This window comes from Ochotona curzoniae, unplaced genomic scaffold (genome assembly GCF_017591425.1).
Source record: "Ochotona curzoniae isolate NIBS_2020 unplaced genomic scaffold, NIBS_Ocur_1.0 contig_3622, whole genome shotgun sequence".
Lineage (NCBI taxonomy): Eukaryota > Metazoa > Chordata > Mammalia > Lagomorpha > Ochotonidae > Ochotona > Ochotona curzoniae.
The window spans coordinates 4,740,880-4,765,204 of NW_024465926.1; the positions used below are offsets into that span (position 1 = coordinate 4,740,880).

Consider the following 24,325-nt stretch of genomic DNA (forward strand, 5'->3'; position numbering starts at 1 on the left):
TGTGGCTATCCATTGGGTGATTCAAGGGTTTGGGTTGCTGTGGGAGCTGTTCCCCAGGTTCAAGCCTTGAAGGAAGACTCAGATCCAACTCAGCAGTAACCATCTTGTTGGCCAGCATCCATGAGAAGCTGCTCCTCTGTGCAGGAGAGCGTGTGCCCATTTCCCCCCACCCCAGCCCCCCTGCCTGTGCAGATGCCAGTTTTCATCACTGCCTGCAGTCTGGGCTGAGCTGGTGTGGCCTGTGCAATGTCTGCTGTGCTCCTGTGGCAGTAATGGCCTTGTCCTTGGTGTTAGCCTACTTATTATCTCTCATTCCACTCAATGGTTCTCTGACTTGGCCACATCACAGGGGCATCTACCACCAACATTGTGGACAGCTGGAGAAGCTGAGGCTCAACAAGCTTAAGGAAGCACCAAGGAAGGGAGTGTGGGCGTGATACTGGTTCTGGCAATGCTGAGATTTGTGACCAGATTTACAGGCTGGGCTGCAGCCAGGGCCTGGGATTCACAGGAGCCTAGAGCTTCATCTAGTGGCTGCCAGGGACCCAAATGCTAGAGACATCACTTGCCTTCTCAAAGGATGCCATCAGTAGGAAGTTGGATTGGGAGTGGAGCTGAGATTTGAACCCATATATCCCAGTATCCAATGCAGGTGTCTCACAGCGTCTTAACCACTTTGCTAGATACTTGCTCGCATGAATCTTAAAGGGAACTTACTTGCCCGTTGGGAGGAAATAATGAACCCCTTAATGAACTTCCCTAATTATTGAAGTTTATTTCCTTACCGGAAGAAATGACAAAAAAGGAGAGAAGTATGTAACACTCTGCACTAATAGATCGGTGGATAACCAAGGCATATCCTTTTCATACAACAAAAAGGAGCAGGCGAGGGGCTGACACCAAGTGCTATGATGCATAGTGGGAGAAATCAGGCACAAGGATCCAAGCTGTGTGATGCTATTCTTGTGAAATGTCCAGAGCAGGTGGCAGTAGGGAAAGAGGAGGGAGGAATGGGAAGGGGTGACTGCCGATGGGTACAGACCTCCATTTGGGAGTGGTCATGTGTTCTGGAATTAGATTTTGGTAATGTTTATACAACTGAGTACATTTATTTGTTTATGGTTAGGGCCTAATTTTTTTTTCTTTGCTCCATTTTTTAAAAAAGATTTATTTATTGTTTGAAAGAGCAGCAGAGAGGGACACAGCGAAAAGGGGACACATTCACAGAATCTGCTGGTTCATTCCTCGTAGCAGTGACAGCAGTCAGCACTGGGCCAGGTGATGCTGGGAGTCTGGAAATCCTTCTGGGTCTCCCACATGGGTAGCAGGTGCCCAAGCACTTGGACCGTCTTCTGCTGCTTTCCCAGGTGCATTAGCAGGAAGCTGGAGTGAAAGTAGAGCTCCCTGCAAACAGCCAGAATAAAGTGAGGCAGCAGATGGGAGGTTTATTCTCCATCTCTCTTTCTCATTATGACTTTCAAATAAATAAATAAATCTTAAAAAAAAAAAGCAACCAGAGTGGGAATCAGCCCTCCAACATGAAATGCCAGTGTTGCAAGCTGTGTCTTCCACATGGGTAGCAACATCAGCTTCACACTGTACATTGTGAGTGAGTTTCGTAGTATATAAAACAAATCCCAACAAAACCCTTTTGTTCCAAAAGAAAAAGAAGCAGGAAAGTCAGAAGTGCAATGGAAAAAGGGGTGCTTCTCTTGGTGTGTGTGCAGGGAGCCCTTCTGGTACTGACTGTAAGCTCCACCTTCAGTGGCCTCAACAACCCCTTTATCCCACATTGGGAAACCAAGGGCGTTGCTCACTTTTGTGTAAGTATAGCAGGAGGCAAAGCTGGAACAGAAACACAGTTCCCAACCCAATGCCAGGTCCCCTGCCCCAGAATCAGGTGCTCTGGGTGAACCCAAGGTCACAGTGCTGCTGTTGCTGACAGAAGTAAGCGTAGACTTGGTCATTTCAACTGGTGCGGCCTTGTACTCTGATGCTTTTGGAGGTGAACAGGGAGATTGAGTTCCACCAGGAGCTCAGGGACACATCTGCTGTATCTGGAGGCTGCCCACACCCCTGGCTCGCATCTCCCACCCCGTTCCCTGACCACTGCTGCCCTGGCTCGGCCCCTTCTTCCTCCCACCTTCAAAGGCTTCTGTGCTGGTGATGGCCCCTAGGATATCCAGAGTGACCTCCACAGCAGGAAAGCCCGATTCCCAGGATTCGGGTGTGACTATAGGGGGTTCGTCATTCCCTCCCACACAGGCAAGGAAGACGAATCTGGTCCGGGAGAAAGCGTAGCCACGTGAGTTTCTATTCTGCAGTCGGCCACACGTTGAGTTCTAACAGGGACACATTCCCTTTTTGTCATCTGCACCAGGACAGCCCATGGGCTGTGCAGTTTGAAGCAGCTGGTATAAATGCAGCCGTTGACTTCAGTTCCTTGTTGATTTTGGAGACTGGAAGCTAGCCCAGCTCCCACGACCGCTGAAGCAGTCCCCAATTCAGCGATGTGTGACCCTGGTCTCCCCTGCAGGCCTTCCTCATCCTGAGCTATTGTTGATGACAAGAGCAGCGATGGCACCGGCAACTGTGTTAGGTCCTGGCTGTGGGCCAGGCGTGGGGCTGAGGGTCCTCTGTGCAGTGGTCCAGGAATCCCGACGTCTCTGTGCAGTGGCTTGTCCTTGTGAAAGGCAGGGAAACAGGCTTGAGGAAGTGAGATTACTGTCCTACGTACCTGGGGATGGCCCCAGAGGAGGGCCTGAATTCTGACCCACGTGGTGAGGTTTTTTTAGCCTGGTGCCTTCAGAAACATCTCCGCTGTCCCTCCTTGTTGTGTATCTGACTTTCTTAGAAGATGGCCATCACATAGAGAGATGTGTGTGCGTGCCTGTGCATGTCGCACACGTAACAGTGTTTGCGGTTTGAGTTGGTGATGCACGTCCCTGTCTCCATCCCTCTGCACATTGGGTGCATCTTCACCTTGGCACTGGAGCAGCGCCGTCACATTTATCTGGGAGGCTGTGCCGTGTTTCTCCTGTTGAGCCATTTGCTGATCATTTTGTACTTAATTGAAGCTTAACTTCTTTGATTATGTCTTTTACTTGTCCTGAAATAGTTCTCCTTGAATATTTGTGATTTTGTCATATCCTTATCACCTCGCCAAAAAAAAAAACATTGTCCATCACTGCAGTATGCGTGAGTATATGTGTCCCTGTGGTGTATATATATATATATATATATATGTGAGTATGAGCATTACTGTAGCATGTATGTGTGCATATGTACAGCACCCAGGCATGTGTGCACATACGTGCATTGACAGCATGTCACAGGGATGATGACTGAGCAGCTGGCAAGGTCATGAGACCACCTGGTTGTGAACCTCGTTCTTTACCATGTCACACCCATCCGGGTCAGTCTCTGGATCAGGCCTGATGGGCCTGTTTCCCTCCCGTGGCTGTTGGCATTTTGTGGCATGCAGGGACTTAACTGTTCCCATCTGTGATCAACATCCAGGACTCCTGCCCTGGCTGCTTCCGGCCTTACGGATGCTTTTGCAAGCCCCGTGTTAATTTTAGTTTACAGTTGAGAATGGGCACCGTCTCATGTTCCTGCACATGTGTCGCTTTCCCTGGGGGTGGGGGGGGGTCACCCGGTTACTGTCGTGTGCCGAGAGCTTGTGGACAGGGACGGGCACTCGGCCTCCTTCCTTGGCCAAATTCTTTGTTGCTAAGATACAGCTGTGTGTGTCCCATGGTGGTGAAGGGAAAGAGAAAGTGAATGAGCTTGCTGAAAGCCCTTGGGACACCCCCTGGGTCATGGGTGACTGCTCTTTCCCCGTGTCCCCTGACTAGGTCTTTGTAACTTAGAGCACTCCACACATTGTGTATGGTAATCCTTTCTTAACCAGTATGCAAGGGTGCCTACCTGTATGCCAGGGACTGTTCAGATAAATCACTGCAAGCAACTAATGCCACCAGGAGGATCTGTAGAAGGAGTTGGGGGAGGGATGAACAGGGACACTGATGCCAGCGTAGGGATGGAGTCAGTTGAGATATCCTTGGGGGAGGGGCCGAGTAAGCTGTATCTTCTAGAATGAGCATGGAAATGGGCAGTGCTGCTGCTGGTATATTGCCAACTCAAGAGAACCAGGAGCAGCTCTTGTGCCTGGTGCCACCTCAACTAGAATGTGGGGGTGCATCTGATTCTAAATCAAGCTTCAGGGGAGGGTCTGCTCCAGGGAGTTGGCCCTGCATCTGGGAGTGGCTTTGGGGCCAGGCGGATGGAACCTCAGCCCACCTCTGTACCCTGCAAGTGAGGGTCTCCTGCCCTCAGGCTCCTCAGGTTACTTGGGGTGGCAGGAGGGGAAACAGCAGGTTGAAGGATTCTCTGAACACTGTGCTGGCCCAAGTGTGATGCTGCTGCTGCCGATGTGTTCCAGCACAGACTGTCACGGGAGAAGAGGGGCAGGAGTCAGCCTCCACAAATGGGGTGTCCTACACACCATGGTACCCACCACGGGGGATGGTGGGGACCCAAGGAGGGCCTTTGAGGTATGCCATTCCATCTGAGACCTGAGGATGCATGAAGCTTGGCTGGACAGAGAGCAGAGAACAGAGAATGTTTTTGGCAGTAGCAACTGTGCTCTGTTAAGATGTGTTAAAAATGTGTCATATCTCTCAAGTGTCAGTAAAGGCCATTTATGCTTTTGACATCACAGAGTTAGCAAGTGACCACTGAGAACAATGGGCTTGCCTGAGTGACCCACAAATGGGGCACTGTGTGCCTTGTTCTGGGAACATAATGCTGAATAATACAAGGTACAGTTTAGAGGCGAGAAAACGTTGGGATAGGACCAGTAAAGCGACTGCTGTCACTCAAGGTCAGAGTCACCAGCAATGACCAAGCCCTGGCTGTGAGCCATGCCCTGTTCCCAGCACAGTGTGTGCAGTAACCTAGTGAACCCTAGCAGGTGTGTGTGTAACTGTCCCCATGTCACAGCTGTGGAGACTGTGGCATGGGCAGGAGAGGTGACTTGCCTGTAAGTCTGTGGGCTGGAAAGTGTCCAAACTCAGAGCTTGTGGATCAGACTCAAGCCCCACGCTCTCATCTGCTGCCTCTCTGCTTCTTGCGGGATTCTGGAGCAGAGCTGGACCAAATGGATTACGTTCAGTCTTGTCTTTGAGGTCATCATCATCATCCCCTGCAGTTCAGCTCACCCTCTGTGTGCTGGGAGCTGAGGGTACCCAGGTGAGCAAGCCCGGCTCTGCAACAACATGGCAGCCGGTCATGCAGGTAATGGCTGGTCCCAGGTGGCCAGCTGTGGAGCCAAGGGTGGGGAGGACTCTGGGAGGATCAGGATGAGCTGTCTTGTGGGAGCTCTGGGTACGAGAGGAGGATGCAATAACTGCCAGGGAAGGGAAGCAGTGTAGGTGGCCTTGGAGCTCTGTTTCTGCATGGAGGTGGACAAAAAGGCATTCGTGGCCGAGGGGGCGTGGCTGAAGCAGTGGTCCAAAGCCTAGAAAGCACAGTGTTGCCAAAAAGGCTGACTGACCTGGAGATGAGCGTGTCTGAGCGGCTGGAAGGAAACTAGGGTTATGAAAGAGGGCGAGGCCAGAAGATGGAGGTGTGGAAGTTTTTTGAGCAAAGAAGTGACTGAGAAAAGGTGCTGCTGACTTTCAAATAGAGTCACTTTATGCTTGGAATATGCTCTGGACTATTTCGCCCCATTCTGGGATTCTGGCCCATGTTTTGAGTTGACCTGTAGCAGAGGTCATTTTAAGCAAATCATTTGCATTTTGAACGCACGTCTTTGCTTGGCTACTTAAAACATGAAATGTCTGACAATAACTGTCGTGAAACACCTGCAGTCACCGCTCTGGGAGCCTAGACTTTGTGGACATTCAGAGTATAGATTTTATCAGGGTAATTATAACCTGCCAGATGGCTAACTTGGCCAAGATTTTCTTTTCTTTGCTCTAATGCACTGGTGAATTTGAGCTTTGCCATTGACCTGAGGCCCTGAGGTTCGGGACTGTGCCTGGTGGCTGGACTTGAGATAATGGTACAGCAACAATGCTCAGGCCGTGAGTGGGCTAAGCGGAAGGTATTCTGCAGCCTCTTCCTCCTCTCCCCTCCTGTGCCGACTCTTACCTAAAGAAGCTGCTGCTGTGACCGGCAGCCTCGGAGGGCAGCGAGCATAGCCCTCTGTCTGCTCTGCTGGGACAGGACCAGCCGTAGGCACCCTCAGCACAGCCCACAGTGCCGGGCATGTCTTCTGTAAGCTGACCACACACCAGGAAATCTGCCTCCTTCTCCCGTCTCTCCTCTTCCTTCCCACCTCCTCTTTCTCTCCCTCTCTTAACCTCCCTGCCAAGAGGTGGCTGCTCCTATAGGTCTTGCACTGTATGTCCAGTATTCATTCATTGATTCACTCATTCATTCCAAGTTGGGCCCCACTGGTTCTGAAGATGGAGCATGTGTGGGGTGCACACTGTAGCAAAGGCAGCTACTGCATTTTGATAACAAGGGAGTCAGATGCTGGAAGAAAGCTCCCTGTCTAGAAACCCAGTGTGTTACTCCCCTGAATTGGGATGACCTGTACTGCCCAGCAGGGTAGCCCCCAGGCACTGGGGGCTGAAGTTAAATTTCAGTTAATTGAGCAAAATGGCCAAGTTCAGTGGCTGGCTGTGGCCATTGGCTGCTGCCTTGGACAGTGCAGCTACTGGCCCTTCCTGTGCATGCAGTGTGTTCTGCTAGGTCGTGCTGATCAGATGTGAGGTCCACAAGGGTAGGTCCTGTGTTTCTGCTCACTGTGTACTCAAGTGGCACTGACCAGGTACATGCTCAGTGGCCAGATAACTGCAAACAGACAGCAGGGACATGCTGTTCTGGCAGAGCACCCAGTAACCCTGGAGCAACCCTGACAAGATGGGCACGACCCTTCAGCTGACAGGAAGGAGGGAGAGCATCTCTGTTCTCGCCGACTTCCTCTTGCACTGCAGCAGCTCCAACCCTGCAAGGTGTTACACTTCTCTTAGCAAGGCAAATGAGCATCAGAGCCCCATGCCGTGTTCTCTCCCTGGGCTTCTCTGGGAGGTGAGTTCTCACCTGACTGTGGTGAGGCAGAGGCCATGGACTGCAGAACAGCCTGCATGCAGAAAACCAGGGAATCTGTGCTCGCGACAAATCTAGAGTGTAGTGAGCGTGGCTCACACACAGAGGTCTCGGGACCTGCAGACGTGCTGAGCCTGGGTGTAGCCCAGGCCGGGAACTTGGCTTCTGAATTCGGCCTGGGGCCTCTGGTGGACACCTGAGTGGTTTCCTTGTTCACCTGTTTGCTTGTTTGTGACCGTGATGGCACTTGGTGGCACATGTGTTCTCTTTGTGTCTCCAAACACAAAGAAGATAGGTCTCAGACTTGTCCCCCGAGATCCCAGGCTGCTGTGTGTGTGTGTTGGACAGGCGTGGGGACAGCAGCAGCACCACCCTGAGCTCTGCTTGGTGGCGCCATCACACGACACAGCTAACAGGTGCAACGCCTGAGTTTTCTTTCTTGATTTGTTCAGTGAACACTGGAATCTCGGGAAGGAAAGCAGAGTGTCCATCAGGGCTAGCATTGGAACAGGACCTGGAGTTGGGTTTCAGAATCCTGCTGCCTGAGGCTACCACGAAACTGAGTGTGACACGCCCACCCCCTGAACCCCTGCTGGCACTTTGTAGTGACATGACCTTGGATGGGCAGAAGGGCAGTTGCTTGTAGGGCTGCTAAGAGGAGCGAATTGGTCTCTCTGGATTCCCTAACAAGCACTCAGCAACTTATAATTATTACGTTACAGTGAGCAGTTGAAAGAAAGAACTTGGACGAAGAGTCTGTCTCAGACATTGGGAGTTCTGGGCAGGTGTGAAGGCACCAGTGTGCTGGCTGTGCAGTGTGACTGTGTCAGTGTGGAGCCAGCACAGGGAAGCACTCCCCACATGGTGGTTGGGTCAGCTCCCTGATGCCTCACCCTCTTGGCTGAAAGGATCTTGGGGTTCTTCTGTACCTGTATTGAATGTGGTCCTGATGTAACTCTGGTGTGCTTGTGCTTCCTGCAGACTGGCCATGTGTGGTATGCACATTGTTGGGTCTGACCCTCATTGGTTCCCTCCTCTGTGGCTTCCTCCCTGCCCCCAGCCCCTTGCCCCTGCCACCCCAGGGCAGCTTTCCCCCTTACCCGTTGGGTGACAGCCTTTCTCTGCTCTGTGGAGTCTGTCTGTGCCTTTCCTTCTGCTGGCTGAGTGGAGATGTCTTTTCCTGTCTTTATGGACAACTGTCTACAAACCTAATTCTGTCCAGTATGGTTATCTGCCTTTTAATGTGTGTCATCTGATCTTTGAGAAATTTGGATTCTTTCTCCTTTTTTTTTTTTTTTGCTATTTCAGTTACTTGGGAGAGTGTGTGAGAGAGTCAGAGAATAGGATACAGAGAATTCTCCCGTCTGCTCATTTACTGCGCCAGTCCCCACAGTAGCTGGGGCTGGGCCAGGCGGAGTCCAGGGGACAGGAACTCAGTCTGGGTCTCCTGTGGGTGACAGGGTTCTGACTGCTTGAGGCTTCATCTGTTGCTTTCCAGAATGCACAGCAAGAGAAAGCTAGAACCAGGTATGGAATCGGGGCTCCAGCTGAGCCACCTGCTATGGGCTGCTTGCATCTCGAGTAGTCATTCACACCAGGCCGAGTGCCCAGCCCTGCTTCCCATGTCCATTGTCCCATCTCAAGCAGCGTGTTCACGCCAGGCCAAGTGCCCATCTCTGCTTCCCATGTCCATTGTCCCATCTCAAGTAGCGTGTTTACGCCAGGCTTTGTGCCCACCTCTGCTTCCCATGTCCATTGTCCCATCTCAAGCACCGTGTTCATGCCAGGCTGAGTGCCCATCTCTGCTTCCCATGTCCATTGTCCCATCTCAAGCACCGTGTTCATGCCAGACCGAGTGCCCACCTCTGCTTCCCATGTCCATTGTCCCATCTCAAGCACCGTGTTCATGCCAGGCTGAGTGCCCATCTCTGCTTCCCATGTCCATTGTCCCATCTCAAGCAGCGTGTTCACGCCATGCCGAGTGCCCATCTCTGCTTCCCATGTCCATTGTCCCATCTCAAGCACCGTGTTCATGCCAGGCTGAGTGCCCATCTCTGCTTCCCATGTCCATTGTCCCATCTCAAGCACCGTGTTCATGCCAGGCTGAGTGCCCATCTCTGCTTCCCATGTCCATTGTCCCATCTCAAGCACCGTGTTCATGCCAGACCCAGTGCCCACCTCTGCTTCCCATGTCCATTGTCCCATCTCAAGCACCGTGTTCATGCCAGGCTGAGTGCCCATCTCTGCTTCCCATGTCCATTGTCCCATCTCAAGCACCGTGTTCATGCCAGACCCAGTGCCCACCTCTGCTTCCCATGTCCATTGTTCTTCTCGGTTCCCTCTCTTACCCATGCCCCCTGTCACTTACATCTGATGGATGCTTTTTATTTCCTCTATGTGGATCCAAGATAGGCTGATAGATTGTATTTATATTTTGAAGTATTAGCACATACACTTAGCTGTGATTTTTTTCCCCCCGACAAATGTGCAGTCTCCCTACTGAATATAGCAAGGTGTATCTGCTCGGCTCTAAACTGTCATTGAACAAATTCCTTGGAAATCTTGTTGTTTTGTACCTAATGACAAACAGCAGATATTGTTCTGTATCCACAGTAACACTTACTGAAAGCCTGTTTTCCCTACCTCCTGTATCTTTCTCTGGAGTTACTCTTGCACTTTGTGGAAGTTTCTGCTAATATTTTGATAGAACTTGTGGTTGATAAACTCTTCCAACGTGAGGGTGTCTCAAGATGCCCACTTGCTTGGGTCTCAGCGTGCTGTTTCTCTCAGAGTTTGGAGTGCAGTAGCACGTGGCTGAGCCTCTGCACTCACTGCTGCTGCCGTGTCCTTCCGTTTGAAAATGTGATTTTGCTCTGTGTAGCTTGCAGACTTCTCTTTACTCATGATATGCTGCAACTTTGCAATTATTTTTCTGTTTCTGCTGCTTGTTACTCCAAGTGCCCTGACAAACCAAGAATCTTTTACTTTTCAATTTTACAAAATATTTAGCAATTAGCTGTTGGAGGTTTTTTTCCTTAGCTATCCCTAGTGTAGGGATAAAGTTTAAAATTGGTTTTTATTTTACTAAGTTGGTATCCATTTGTGTTACCTGAATTTTATTGTGAGATGTTTTTAGACCCAGACAACGCTATGAAGACTTTTTTTTTTAATTATTTATTTATTTTTATTACAAAGTCAAATATGCAGAGAGGAGGAGAGACAGAGAGGAAGACCTTCCGTCCGATGATTCACTCCCCAAGTGAGCACAACAGCCGGAGCTGCGCTGATCCGAAGCCGGGAACCCGGAACCTTTTCCGGGTCTCCCACGCGGGTGCAGGGTCCCAGAGCTCTCAGCAGTCCTCGACTGCTTTCCCAGGCCACAAGCAGGGAGCTGGATGGGAAGTGGAGCTGCCAGGATAGAACCATATGGGATCCTGGTGCATTCAAGGCAAGGACTTTAGCCGCTAGGCCACACCGCCGGGCCCAAGACTTTTTAAAATTCTTTGGTGTTCAACATTTTTCATATCTTCTCTCTTTGTGTATGAATATATACATGTATGTACAGAAGTGCATATATATTCAGACATATGCATAATATACACAAGGGTTCCCCCTGGGCAAATCAGTAATAAACTGGACTTGAAAGTAAGTAAGGGCAGGAATAGATTATGAATCATTGCACGGAATAAGAAACTTTGCATCTTTGCCAATAATAAACAGTGATTATGGATACATGGAGGGAGGGAGAGAAGGGTGCATGGATGGGTGGGGACAGGGAAGGAGAATGGCAGCAAGGAAGATTAAGGAACAATATGATGTCAAGTGTTTCAAGTTGCAAATCCTGCAAATCTAATCTCGAATAAACACCAGACAAGCCGTAGCTGATGGCAGTGTGGCCAACGTCAGTGGAAGACTGGGGATCACTCTCAAGTTAGAACAGACCGCCAAGAGACATCAACTGAAGGCCTCGTGAAGATGCCCACTGTGGCCCTGGGCTTTGCAGGTGTTCTATCGCTTCCAAGCACGGGGTGTTCTAGCTCAGCCTTTTTCTTGCTTGGCCCAGCCCTGCACGCTGCTATTTCCCTACTGTCCTTACTTCATGTTAGTGGGCTTTTTCTTGTTGTTTTTGCTGTAGAAGCCAGCCTATGCCCTGTAAATGCACTTGTTGCTGCCAGGACTTTGTTTCGTAAGCCATTTTAGCTGGCAAGCCGAGGAAGTATTTATAGTTTTAAAAACCCTGAACTATGTTAGTAATCCCGATTTCATTCTAGCCTCAAAAAACAGGTCCTTTCTCTGCTTCCTCGAGCACGTATATATTATGTCCCTTCTTCCACATAAGGAAGAAGCCAAGTTTCTCTGCCACATCACTTATTTACTCATTTTCTGAACCCCGTGCTACTCATGAGGTAGTGTTAGAATCGCTTCACTATTGCCACTCTGAAAATGAACCCATTAAAAAGAATTTAAGTTTTACTTAAGGGCATAGAGTCGTGATAACATTGTCTCCGAAAGTTGTCTTTATCAGTTCTTCTCCCCTTCCCCTTCCGTGCTGTTTATGTTATTCATTCAGAATAGAATTATGTTTATGTCTTTCTCTGTTCGCATTGCTGCTGATTTTATGGTTTAACATGCTTTCAAGAGCTCCCAAAAACGAAAGCAAAAAGTTACACCCAGAGAAGTGTCACTCCTTCTCCAGTCCTCTGCTCTGTTCCACCTGCCACCTGCTGATGGGCAGGCAGTGTCCGTGTTTCCGGGTTCATTCTTCCCATATTTCCTTTTGGAAAATGAGCAGACCTATCCGTTCGTCTGAATGTCCTGTCCTTCTTAGACCGCAGGCAAACTCCTTTTGCGACTGTGCCGTGATCACTTGAAATTACATTTTGGTACCTGCCCGCTGTTAGTGCACCTTGGTGGTCCTCCACCTTTGTCACAGATGCATAGCTCTCCACTGTTCAAACGCACTGTAGTCTGTCACACTAAACTATGTGTGGGTGTTTAATTGGTTTTTGTGTTTTGCAGTCATGCACGTTGCCGTAAAGAATCGCAATGCGCACGTGTTGTTGAATCTGTGGAGGTATATTTTCATGTCAGCTTTGTAGAAGTGGGATTGCTAGGATGAGAGTAAATGCATAAACAGTTTTGTCAGATATTGCCAAATTCCCTTCCCTAGAAATTGTACCTTTTCGCATCCCACCCACGAGCACAGCGTGCCTGAGTCCCCACATTCTCTCCAGCCGAGTATGTTGTTAAGAGTTTGAACTTTTGCCAAGCTGATGGGTAAGAAATGATATTTCAGGGTAGTTCTAATTTTTTGTTTTATTATGGGCTTTAATTTGCATTATTCTTTGGAGTGAAATTGAAATTGTTTCTTATCTTTAAGGGGCCATTTTCACATAATGTATGGATTGCCTGTTCATGGCTTTTGTCCCTTTTGTCCTAGAAGATTTTTAATCTTTACAGTGTCATTTTTAAATATAATTTGGGGATACTAACCTTTTATCTGTGATACACAAATATAGTTCCCTATTTGTCATTTGCTTTTTAATTTATTCTCTGTTCTACCCACTCATTTCCTTTCTGTCTGTTCTTCATTGGACATGTCTTACTTATTTTAAGTGTTTTCCTTACAACTAGCACTTGGAGCATTTGACACATTCCAACTTTAAAAGTCTTTATGGATTTGCCTCATGATGCCCATTTTATTGTATTTTTAGTCATTCAGGTTTTCTTTAGTTGGCCAGCTTTCTGTTCATAAGATGTCTTGGTGTTTATTTTTTTTGCATACAGACTCATTTTGAGGCCAAAGGGAGTTTTTCTTTGCCTCTTTTCTTGTCCCTTTAGTGGTTGTGTGTTTGCCTTCACCTGTCCCAATGGTCTCAGTGAAGTCTTCAGTGTGGACAGCACATCTTTAAAAACAAGATTTATTTATGTATTTGAAGATCAGAGTGAGAGCAGGGTGGGGAGGGAGGAGGCAGAATCAATTTTCCATCCACTGGTTCACTCTCCAACTAGCTGCGACAGCCAGGGCTGCACAAGCTGAATCCAGGAGGCAGGAATTCCATGTGGTTTCCCACGCAGGTATCAGGGATCCAAGAACTTGGCCGTCACTGTCTACTGCTTTCCCAGGTATATTAGCAGGAAGCTCTAGGGGAAGTAGAGCAGCCAGGGCTGAAAACAAAACTCTGATATGGGATGTTTGCATCAGCACAAGTGGTGGCTTAACCCGCTGTGCCACACTGCTCCCCACCCCAGCTGGCCCTGTGGGCAGCACCTGCTCGTGGGATGTTGCTTTGCTTGCTCCATTCCCCCACTAACATCCCTGGCATGAGTCCTTCTCCCAGCCCACAGGGAGGTCCTCTATCCCCGTCGCTCTAGCAGGGTCTCCCTCCCGCCTGCCTCCAGCCCTGCTCACTGCTGTGTGTCCGGGTTCTGCCTCTCACACTGAGATGATTATCTTGTTTATGAGCCCAGCTTCATCTTATTGGATTTCTCCTTTTGTTTTTTTTTTCCCTGTCTTTATCTCTGGCACACTTCTCTATGTGAGTTTGTGGACCCTTGTTAATGGAAAATATTACTTTAAAGGAAGGAAGGTGGAGAGATTTGGAGGGAACGCAAGAAAGGATACTAGCATGATATGTGTTTTCCTATGTCTCAGAATCGTGCACAGGGTAGGTGAGCGGAAGACAAGGGCAGTGGCCCCGTCCTTGGACTCAGCAGGGCAGGCAGTCCGTTCTATACCCGGAACACATGTCTTTGGCCTGGGCATGGATGAGGACTTAAAGTAGGAAAGGTAGTGGCTGTGATGACCCACCCCCCTGCTCTGAGTGTCCTTCAGCTAACACTGGCCAAGTGCTTAGAAATTGCCGGGCACTCGGCTGATGTGGAAAGAGGGGCTGTTAACCCCGGTACTCGAGGAGCAGAGAGATTCACGCGCAGGAGCTTGCGTGCCTCCCCAGCATCCTCTAGCTCGTGAGTGCCAGATTCCCCTGCTGTCTGGCCACAAGGCTCCCTGCTCCCATATAGCTGGCACATTCTGTTTCCCATGCCACCTTCCCCCCCGCCCAAGCTGGCTGGTGGCTGTCTCCCAGACACACTATGGCCACTCCACAGGGAGACTGAGGACCCTGGTCTGACCGCCTCCGTGTCTCCAGGAGGCTGTCCAGCCGCCAGCAGCTGGGCACAGGCTGAGTCCAGGAATGGCCAAGGCTTTTGGGCTTTGCTGGCCCAGAGGTCACCAGCAGCAGGCCTGCTGGCCTGGGTGGCTTTATGATTCACTGGGCCCTTGACCTTGACATCTTTGGGGCTGTCTTGTGCTCTGCTCCAAGGGATGGGCCATGGGCTCAGAGTTCTCAAAGAGCCCACCTCCCACATCAGTCTCCACCACATCTCCCTGTCGCCTCCTGACCTTCCTATTTCTCTGTCCTCCCCGAAGTGAGCTGCGTGCAGCCAGGGTCCCTGTGTCTCTGTGGGAGGATCCCCATCAACTGTTAAAATGGTGGCCCCTGCAAGCTGCTAATTGGATAGTGAGTGAATTCGTGAATGAATGAGTCAAGTGTGATGCAGCTGCCTCAGCCCTGATTCTCCCATTGAAAATTCTTGCAGCAGGAGGTTCACCTTTCCTTGACTGTGGAAAGGATGTATGCTGGAGACACATACAGTCACTCAGAGCCAACTGTGGAACTGTCCAGAAAAGCAGCCCTTGGATCTCTGCCTCCACATCACTGTGTGAGCACCCTGACAGGGTGCGGGGATGGGAGAGCCACGCCTGGGAAAGCACAGACATACCCAAGCCCTGTGCGTCGGGTTCTCAGCTACTGAGAGCTCGTGGCCGCCAGTGGCAGCCCCGACACTGGACAGCCTCATTTGTGTGATAATGGTCCTGCCCCAGCTCATCACAGCTCAGGTGGATAGGTCTGCTGCGGCTGCCACAGAAACTGGCCTGTTCCCTTGGGGAAGCCTGGCTGTGCTGACCAGGCCTCTCCACCCGAAGCAACAGCTCACTCTGCTGACGGCCCCTGGATTCTTTCACTTAGTGTCAGGAGCTGCGGCAGCTGCATACCCGACAGCCGGGCTGCTTTGGGTAAACAGAAGAGTACAGACAAGCAGAAGCCCTGGGATATCCCAGGTACGTCCTCTCTGCCCAGCGATGCTGGGGGCGCTGCTCAGCTTCTGGGGGTTCCTGGCATGCAGAGGACTTCCCCACAGCAGTCTTTGGTCTGGTGCTTGAAAATCTAAGATTGTCATGACTGAGGGGCCGACTTTATTCCCACCCTGCCTGGTGTTATGCTTAGCATGTGTAAGCACTCCTTGTGTTTCCGTGCAGCCTGCCTGCCCGCATCACTTTGGTGGTGTCACCCCCGATTGGGCAAGGTCATGTCTGAGATGAGGCCGTCAGCCCCCCACTTGGCTGAAAGGCTGACACTGACATTTCCAGGTCTGCATCAGGAAGCAAACTCAGGATGCAGCCCCAGTTTTCGTATGGGGAATGGTGTTCTTTAGGACAGCTGCTCGCACCTCGACTCCGGAGTGGCACCTGGGGATGGGAGAGTACCCAGTTGTCTAGGTTGTCCAATTCTAGTTCCTGGAGTGCTGGCAGCAGGGTAGGGCAGAGCCCATAAGCTCATCTGGAGCAGTCCTGCTAGGATTCCCTTGCATGCCCAACAGCAAGAGCCACTGGTTGGAGTTCTCAGACTGACTTGTGTGGCTGTCGCCCCTGAGGTATCTCTTTTTAATGAAATCAAATTTTAGAATGTTTAATATATATGTTTGTATTGGAAAAGACCCTCACGTTTTAAAGGGTTTTACATTTACAGGGAAGTTGGGAAGCGGACACTGACCTGGACGTACACACTGATGTAGCAGTTCTGACCTGTGTTGCACACCTGCGTGTCAGTACTGTCGTGTGCACGGACACTTCAGTATCAGTACTCCCAGTGTGTGCACGCGCAGTGTGCATTCATGCCAGCTGACGTACGTACACTGTGTACGTAGACTCTTCTGTACACAATCATTTGTACCTGTGTTAAACTCAAGTTTGCTGTGATGACTCCAGCTAAGATTTCCTCGTCCCCTGTTGAGTACCTTGGTCATTCCCCAGTTCCAGTTCCTGGCATAGCTTCCTGCATTTCAGGCTCAGGTGAGCAGTGGTAATGACTTAAGCAGTTAGACTCCTGCCACCCACCCAGGAACCTGGTTTGCATTCCTGACTCTGGCTGTGAACTGAGCCCAGCCCCAGCTGCTGCAGACATTTGGAGGAAGAAATAGTGGGTGGAGAGAGCTCTCTCTACGTCTCAAATGAAAAGCAAAAAATGGGAGCCCAGTGTAATAACCTAGTGGCTAAACCCTCGCCTTGTATGCACCAGGATCCCGTATGGGCACCAGTTCATGGTTTTAGAAGGCAGTGTAGGATGGCTGAAAGGATTGGGACCCTGCACCCATGTGGGAGACCCAGAAGAAACTCCTGGCTTCTGGCTTTGGATCAGCTCAGCTCTGGCCACTGAAGCCACTTGGGGAATGAACCAACAGACAGAAGATCTTTCTCTATTTCCTTCTCTCTGTATATCTGCCTTTCCAATAAAAATAAGTAAATCTTTTTTTTTTAAAGTAACAAAGATGCTGAGCCTTTCATCAACACAGATTACTTTTTCATTTAATTAGATCTATTCATACTTCTCGCATCACAGCTTTGTAGTTTTCCACATGTAGATTCTGTGCTTACTTATTTATTTTTATCCCCAAGCATATTCTATTTAGGGTGCTACTGCAGATAGTATTATCTAACAAAAGTAAAATTTCAATCATTATTAGCACATGGGAAGCCATTGGGTTTTTTTTTTTTTTGTATGTTAATCTTGTGTACTTGTCTTGTCTTGCTGTATTTGCTTATTAGTTCCACAAGTGGCATTTCTTTCTTTAGGCTCCTTGTACTTGTCACAGAGATGATGTTGATGTCTCGAAATGAGAGTCATTTTCTGTCCCCCTTTGCAGGCCCTGGGACCTTTTACTTCTTGCTGTTATGCGCTCGCTGGCATTCGGTGTCTCGCCACGCAGTGTCATGCTAGCTGGCAGTGTCGATCGGGTCGAGGGCGCTCCCCTCTGCTGGGTTTTGTCAGAGGCTTTTGCTGCACTGACTGGTGTGATTGCAAGGCGTTCCTGCCTGTGGGCAAGGTGCTGACCAGCGACTCCTCGTGAGGTTGGGCTCGGCATGCCTGTTCTTCTGATTCTTTCCCGGAGAAGTGGCCTTCCTTGCTTCCATAAACATTTGATGTGACTCCTTGGGGGCTCGTGTGTGACTTTTTTAAGGAAATGACGATTAGTCATTGATTCTGTTGCCTTAATACAGAGAGACCAACTCAGATAATGCAGGTCTTGTGTGCACTTTTCAAAGGTTTCCTCTTTCAAGGAAGCAACCCTTTCATCTGAGTTGGACACAGAGTTGTTCATAGTGTTTCGTCATTCTCCTTTTCATGTTCCTAGGATCAACCACGAAGACCCCTCTTTCATTTCTGATATTGGTGGTTTGCATTGTGTTCATTTATTTCTTGGCTCCAAGGGTTTTCAAACTAGCCAGTTAAGCCTCTTGCCAAACTCAGTTCGGAGCTTCAGACTGAGCCCCGACGGAGCTCCCATTGGAAGATGGCAGCTTGAATGTGCTGTCTCTTCAGAGCGCCTAATGTTGGCAAGCCGGAAGCTGGAGGTTCTTGGAGATGTCAGAAGCCCTGCGGTCATTTTGTTATTAGTGTGGTTTTACAACCAGGCTGCTCTGTCCACTTGAGGATGCTAAATATGAAACAAAAAAATCAGCTACAGCCACTGTAGCTGAGTGGAGAGGGGAGGCCCCTGCCTGCCTTGTGTTCGCTGCCCTCATGTCAGAGCAGCCCCCTCGAAATCATGGGGACCAGACCCCTTCCCTGGTCCTCATGTGGAAGGTGAGGATGCCTTGAACTGCTGTTGGTGGACAGGCTGGTAGCGCTGTTGGTGCTGTCCCTGCCACTAAGGCACTCCTCAGTGGCCGGGGCTGCCTCCCAGGTGTACAGTGGTCCCTTTGATAAGGAATCCAAGCAGAAGCCAGAGGTTCTCAGGCTCATGCATGGGACGGAAGGGTCAGGACTGGTGGGGTCCCTTTCTGAGCACCCGTAGAGTCCTGGGGAGTGCACAAGGAGGGTGCCAGCAACATCATGGCTTTGCCAAGCAAAGCCTCAATGTTCTCTGACCACATTCTTCCCTGATCATGGCCCCGGCCCAGTTTCTGACGTTGTCTGTCTGATTTTGGAAGGCTCGGCTCTGACCAACGGGGCGTTGAACCTGCACAGCTCTGTGAAGCGGAAGATGGACTCAGAGAAGGACTACGTCTTCGACAAGAGGCTCAGGTACAGCGTCCGCCAGAACGAAAGCAACTGTCGGTTTCGAGACATCGTTGTGCGGAAGGAGGAGGGGTTCACGCACATCCTGCTGTCCAGCCAGACCTCAGACAACAACGCGCTGACACCCGAGGTAAAGGGGTGCTGGGTGAGCAGCGCTGTGGGGAGCCAGGCATCCCTGAAGCTGAGAAGGGGATCTCAGCTTTCCCTCTTGTTCTGCCAGAGAGCTGCTGGCACGTGGCTGCTGGACACGGCTTGCTGACAGTGCACATTGTCCCATTCGATCTTGGTGACCGGGCTGCGATACCCTCCTGTCGTATAGACTACAGGCTACAGAGATAGCCAGTCTTAAAGCTGGTGGGAAGCCCAGGAGTTAGAGCATCCTGTCCTCACCTTGTGCGCCTTGTGTGGCCGCACCTCACTGTCATCAGCCTGTCACGTTTCTTTGCTTTAGATTAAATGATACACCCTCGGTTCACTTACCTGAGGAGCCTTTACAAAGTTCTTGGAAAAGGCATACTGTAGGAAAGCTATGCCTGTATTCCAGCCTTTTAGTACCAAAATTGTCTCTGAAGTACATTTTTTTTCCATGAATTCTTTGAAGTATCTTAATATATCCTTTCTTCAAATTCCCATACCACTAGCTTCACCCTGATAAAATGTATACTTTGTTGACTTTTGTCCATACAACCATTACCACTGGCTGATTTCTGGAATGGTTTGTTTCCTCGGGGAGGAAGCCTTCAGCCTTCGGTCATTCTCCTTCCCCCCGACCTCGGCAGCCACACCTTGACTTTGGGAATCCTCAGCTTTTCTGCTTTTGCACCGTCGCTAGCCGGGCAATCGGGCACTGTGTGGCCTTTTCTCTCCTTGCCCCCTTCCCCGAGGGTGTTTTCCCACTTCATCCATTTTTGCAGCAGGTGTCAGTTCTTCATTCCTTTCTGTGGCTGAAAACTATCGATCAGCATCTCAAGTTGACGGACATCTGGGTAATCTGATTTTGTCTGTTATGACTGTGATGAGTATAGAAATGCATATCGAAGTTTTAATTTGAATGTGTGTTCTCCGTGTTCTTGGAAATATTCCTAATCCTAGTAGAGTTTTCTTGCCGTTGCTGGGTCACTTGGTCACCATGTTTTTGACTTTTGAGGAATAGCTGTATGGTTTCCACAGTAGATGCTTCATTTTCCATTCCCATGGTCAGCATCTTCAGGCTGCAGTTCCCTGCAGCCTACCTGCTCTTCTGTCCTGTCTTCTTGATGGTGGCCCTGAGAGTGAGCGTGGGAGGACGTAGCCTGATGCTCTCTTAAACCAGTTCTATAAAGGAAACACATTTCATGTGCTTCATGTACACAGCTTTAAGAGCATAATGACACATCTCGCCCTGTCTTCCTTCCCTCCGTCCCTTGTGACTCAGGACACTGAACCTCTTGTCATGTCCATGTGAATATTTGTCTTACTTCTTTGGACAAATGCCTCTGTAAATCCATGACTTGTTTTGGATTGGGTGATTTCTCTTTTTATTGTTGAGTTTTAAGCATTCTTTATGTATTCTGACAGTAGATCCTTATCAAAAAAAAAAAAGTAGGTTGTCCTTTTACTTTCTTCACAGTTGCCTTTGACACATAAATCTTTTTCACATTACTTCTAAAGTGTTAACTTCTTAAGAAACCACCAGTACTTGGTGTGATTAAGCAGACAACTTCATCAAAACACAGGATCCTGGGGGAGCCTTGGAGAAATTGTTGATGATACAGATGTGAGCAACTTCCTGATCATTCCCTTTTACTAAACCCTCCTGGGACAGGATAGAAAAGCAGGGAAGGACCAAAACTTAATGAATTAATGTAAACATGACAGATAGGGAAGGAGCAGTTTTCAGGGTTTTATAGAAGGGAATATCAAAAAACTTATAAAGTGAACAAAGAGAAACAAAGAACAACTATGAATTTGATTACACTGTCTTAGTGTTCATCTTTGGACTTTTCTGGTTGCTTTGAGTTTTGATGTGACTTGTGAATCAACTTGCTAATGGCTCTTGGGTGTTTCTTGTTGGTCAGAAGCCAGCTACTAAGTCCAGCCCTCCCACATGGGTAGGGCATTATAGAAGGGTTCGCTTTTGGGAGGAAGGGCTCCATGGGCTATTGAAGAGGCTGCAGAAGACAGGCTTAGCTCACACGGAGCTGGGACAGCACGAGGATGAGTGAGCTCTGCAGGGGCACTGTTCAGAAGCATCGGCCCAATGTGTCAAGAGAACAGGCAGTTTGCTTCCAGCCCAAGAGAGCAGGGGGCAGCTCTCTGCAGGATGATGTGCTCAAGCCTGGCCTAGTGCCTGGATCTCAACAGACCCTGACCAAGTGCAGAGGAGGGCCCTGGCCAACAGCTGTGGACCTTTGGTCCTAGCAAAGGTAGCTACCTGTTCCCAGTTCAAGGCAGATCTGAATCTAGGAGCCATGCGACAGTGTGCTGATTCCGGCAGATGCCAAAGGCAAATGGCAGCCAGAAAGCCCACAACGGGGGAGATAGGCTTAAAGGACGTGGTTAAGACTTGAAAATGCAGAGTAATCTGCAGCCATTTGTTAGAGGTGCATGCCCTGGAAGCCACCCAGGGGGAATGAGTTGTATAGACCAGTAGGTGACCATTGAGAAGTACAGGTAAGCAATGTAATCTGTTAAGATGGCTAAATATTGTACCTAGATTTTAGCACATTGTGCCGCACAGAAACCACCACCATCACAGGATTTGGGGGCCTGAAAGAGCGGAACTTAAATGTGCATGTCCGTATTGAGTTCTCAGCAGCAGCAGGCTCAGGAAAGCTGATGGACTAGATAGATTCTCCCCTGCTGCCCCCCAAGAAAAAAAAGTGCAGTTTGTACTTGATTGTATCAATAAAACACCAGTGTACTTGAGATTTTATTGGCGTAGGAAGTGGCTGCCTTGTCTGGTCTGGTTTTTACTCCGCCACGAGTCAGTTGGCCTCAGAGAATTGAGGCTCACTGCTTTATCACGGGATTTTCTTTGATTTGTCTCTCAGAGACACGGAGTTCGCATACGGAGGAGCGCATGTCTATTTCTGGAGGCAGGTGGATTAAAGGAGCTGAGGGATCACAGCTCGCTCACTTTTGTGACGCCAATAACCATCTTTGTGGCTCGCAGCTGCTACTGTGGGGTGAGCGCACGCATGGAGAGTCTCACTCTAGAGTGATGCCTCATCCTCCTTTTGCTGCTCAAACCCCTCCATGTATTTAGCTGCAGGTAGGGGCTGTTGGAGCAGAACGGAGAGTGGAGTCCTGGCTCTTCCTTTTTAGAGTCCTTGTTGCTTCACCTACAGCGTTGCAAATTCCATCCTGCACTTCACAGGAATTGTGTCTGGAATAAAATATTGGGCAGTGAACTGATAAGACACCTAGTATTTCTATGTGCTTATTAATAAATGGGAGTTCTGGACTTGTCACGGTAGCCTAGCGGCTAAAGTCCCTGCCTTGCATGTTCCAAGATCCCATATGGGCACCGGTTAGTATCCCAGCTGCTCCACTTCCCATCCAGCTCCCTGCCTCTGGCTTAGAAAAGCAGTAAAGGAGGCCCAGGCCTTGGAACCCTGCACCCATGAGGGAGACCTTGGGCATCGGATCAGCCCAGCTCCGGCCATTGCAGCCACTTGGAGAGTAAACCAGCGTATGGAAGATCTTTCTGTATTTTCTTTTCTCTGTAAATCTGACTTTCTAACAATAATTTTGAAAAAGAATAGATCTTTGAATCAATAAGTGGGAGTTCTTTTAAAAGTGGAACCTAAGAAACAGTACTCCCACAGCATGTGCGCTGGTGCTTCTGGTGTTGTTGCAGAGTCCGCTGAAGACAACACCATCTAGGCAGCTGCTGTGCCTTGCTCTCCATTCCCAAATGCGTTCCGCACTGATTTTTCTCCTGCCCTGACCTGTTAGATGGAACAGGTGGGCTTTCCTTAATCCCCCCATGCGCTGTAGTTTGGGCATTGTAGAGGTCATCCTGAAACTATGAATCCACGGCAAACTCTCAATGAAGCTGTTGCCTCTAGGCTTCCCCTGACCCGTCCCCCGGTCCCCCGCACTGTCTGCCTCCAGCTCTTCCTCTGGTCGTGGCCTGTGATAGTGTCCCCTGCTTTGCACAGCCATCGCCCTCACATTAGGCAATGCCAGTGTTTTGATTTTTGTGGTCAATTTTTATCTTTTCATCTTTAAAGATTTGTTTGTGTGTTTGAAAGGCAGAGACAGGGAGAGATCTTTGATCCACTAGTTTAGTTCCCCAGTGGTCTGGGTCAGTGTGAAGCCAGGAGCCAGCAAGTCCATCTGGGTCTCCCATCTGAGTAGCAAGTAGCCAGTCACTTGGACCATCATTTGTTGCTTCTCAGACGCTTTGGCTGCAAGCTGGATCTGAAGCAGAGGCAGAATTTCATACTAGGAACTCCAACACAAAATGCAGGAATAGCAGCCACCCCTGGTAGTTCTTGAATTTGGGGATTTGAGTCTGTGATGGACGGAGCAAAGCTCGCTCCACAAAGTGGTTCACATCCTGATGTGCAGACCTCGTGGGTAGGGTAGGTTGTGCGAGAAGCTGGGATTAAGGCTGTTTAATGAGTGACCCTGAGATTAAGAGCGTGCTGGGTTATCTGCAAGAGACATGTAGTCACAGGAGGCCAGCAGTAGTGCCTAGGGGGAGGCAGCATTGTTGGTGTCAAGAGCGTGCAAAGTGAGGAAGACTCAGCCAGCCACTACTGCGGTAGAAGGTGACCGAGGCAGGTGGATGGCTTTCACAAACTGTTGAGGCAAGGAAATGGATTGTATCTTCGAACTCCAGGGACATAGCCCTGCTGGCACCTTGCTTTTGGCCCAGTGAATGCATCATACTCGTGACCTCAGAACTGTTAAGAACACATATGCGTTTTTGTAAGTTATGGAGTTAGTGGTGATTGACCATAGCATGCATCCATTTTGCCTGTTTGTGTGTTCTCTGTCCCCTGTTTCCTGGGGTCTTTGATTCAGCTGCCACAGCCCCTGTTTTAAATCTCCATGTCCTACCCTTGTGCCCCTTCACCTCCTGTTCACGTTTTCCATCTTGGATTTCTGTGTTCTAGATCCAGAGCAATTGCTTCAGATCCATCAACTTGTTCTCCCCCAAGCTCCATCTACTCTGAAGTTCTTAGCAGGGGCCTGGGACTTTCTTGTTTTGAGTTTTTTTCATCCCTCCATCTAATTCTCCCTTCTGCCCCACACATTCTCCTGTTCTTTATGCTTCCTTTCCTCTCACTGATGGTCATGCACATCGTTGCTAGGTCATTCTGTGACACAAGGTTATTACATAATCCTCTCATTTGTTGTGTGTGCTGCTTTGTATTTCATCCATCTTCACAGGGATCATTGTCCTGTATCATTCTCAGTCCACCTGGGTCATGGTCTTTTTCCAGAATACTCTCATATTCTTTTCTATCAGGTACTACAAGGATATCTCAGCCCATGTCTAATTTCCAGGACTCCTCCCTTTGGGTGTATGATAACTTGGAGCTACAAATCAACATACAAGGCAGGCTTGCCATCTCACTTTCCCATGAGATGAACAATCATTGGAGCATTTTGTCCTGGTGGTGGTATCCATAGCAGGTGGCAGAGGGTCTGTGCTCCAGATGCTATGTGCCCCAGTTGGGAGGCTGTAGCCCTCACTGCCTCCTAGTAGGATGCCAGGCCTACCCCTGATACAGTGCTCTGGGTCTTATTGCTTATGTGCAACAACCTGAATTTGTCTCCTAGATTTTTCCCCCTCATCTTTTCCATCCTATCTACTCAGCCAGGATAAGGTCACAGAGTGATTCCAT

At 49.3% G+C, this 24,325-nt stretch overlaps 1 protein-coding gene across 1 annotated transcript in view; it reads left to right on the forward strand.

Moving 5' to 3' along the window:
• CDYL2 (chromodomain Y like 2) overlaps positions 1-24,325 on the forward strand; it is a 120,205-nt gene that overhangs the window by 79,518 nt on the left and 16,362 nt on the right. Inside the window, exon 3 of the mRNA XM_040982329.1 lies at positions 18,395-18,612. Within this exon, the coding sequence (XP_040838263.1) occupies positions 18,395-18,612 (218 nt within the window). The remainder of the gene's footprint in view (positions 1-18,394; positions 18,613-24,325) is intronic.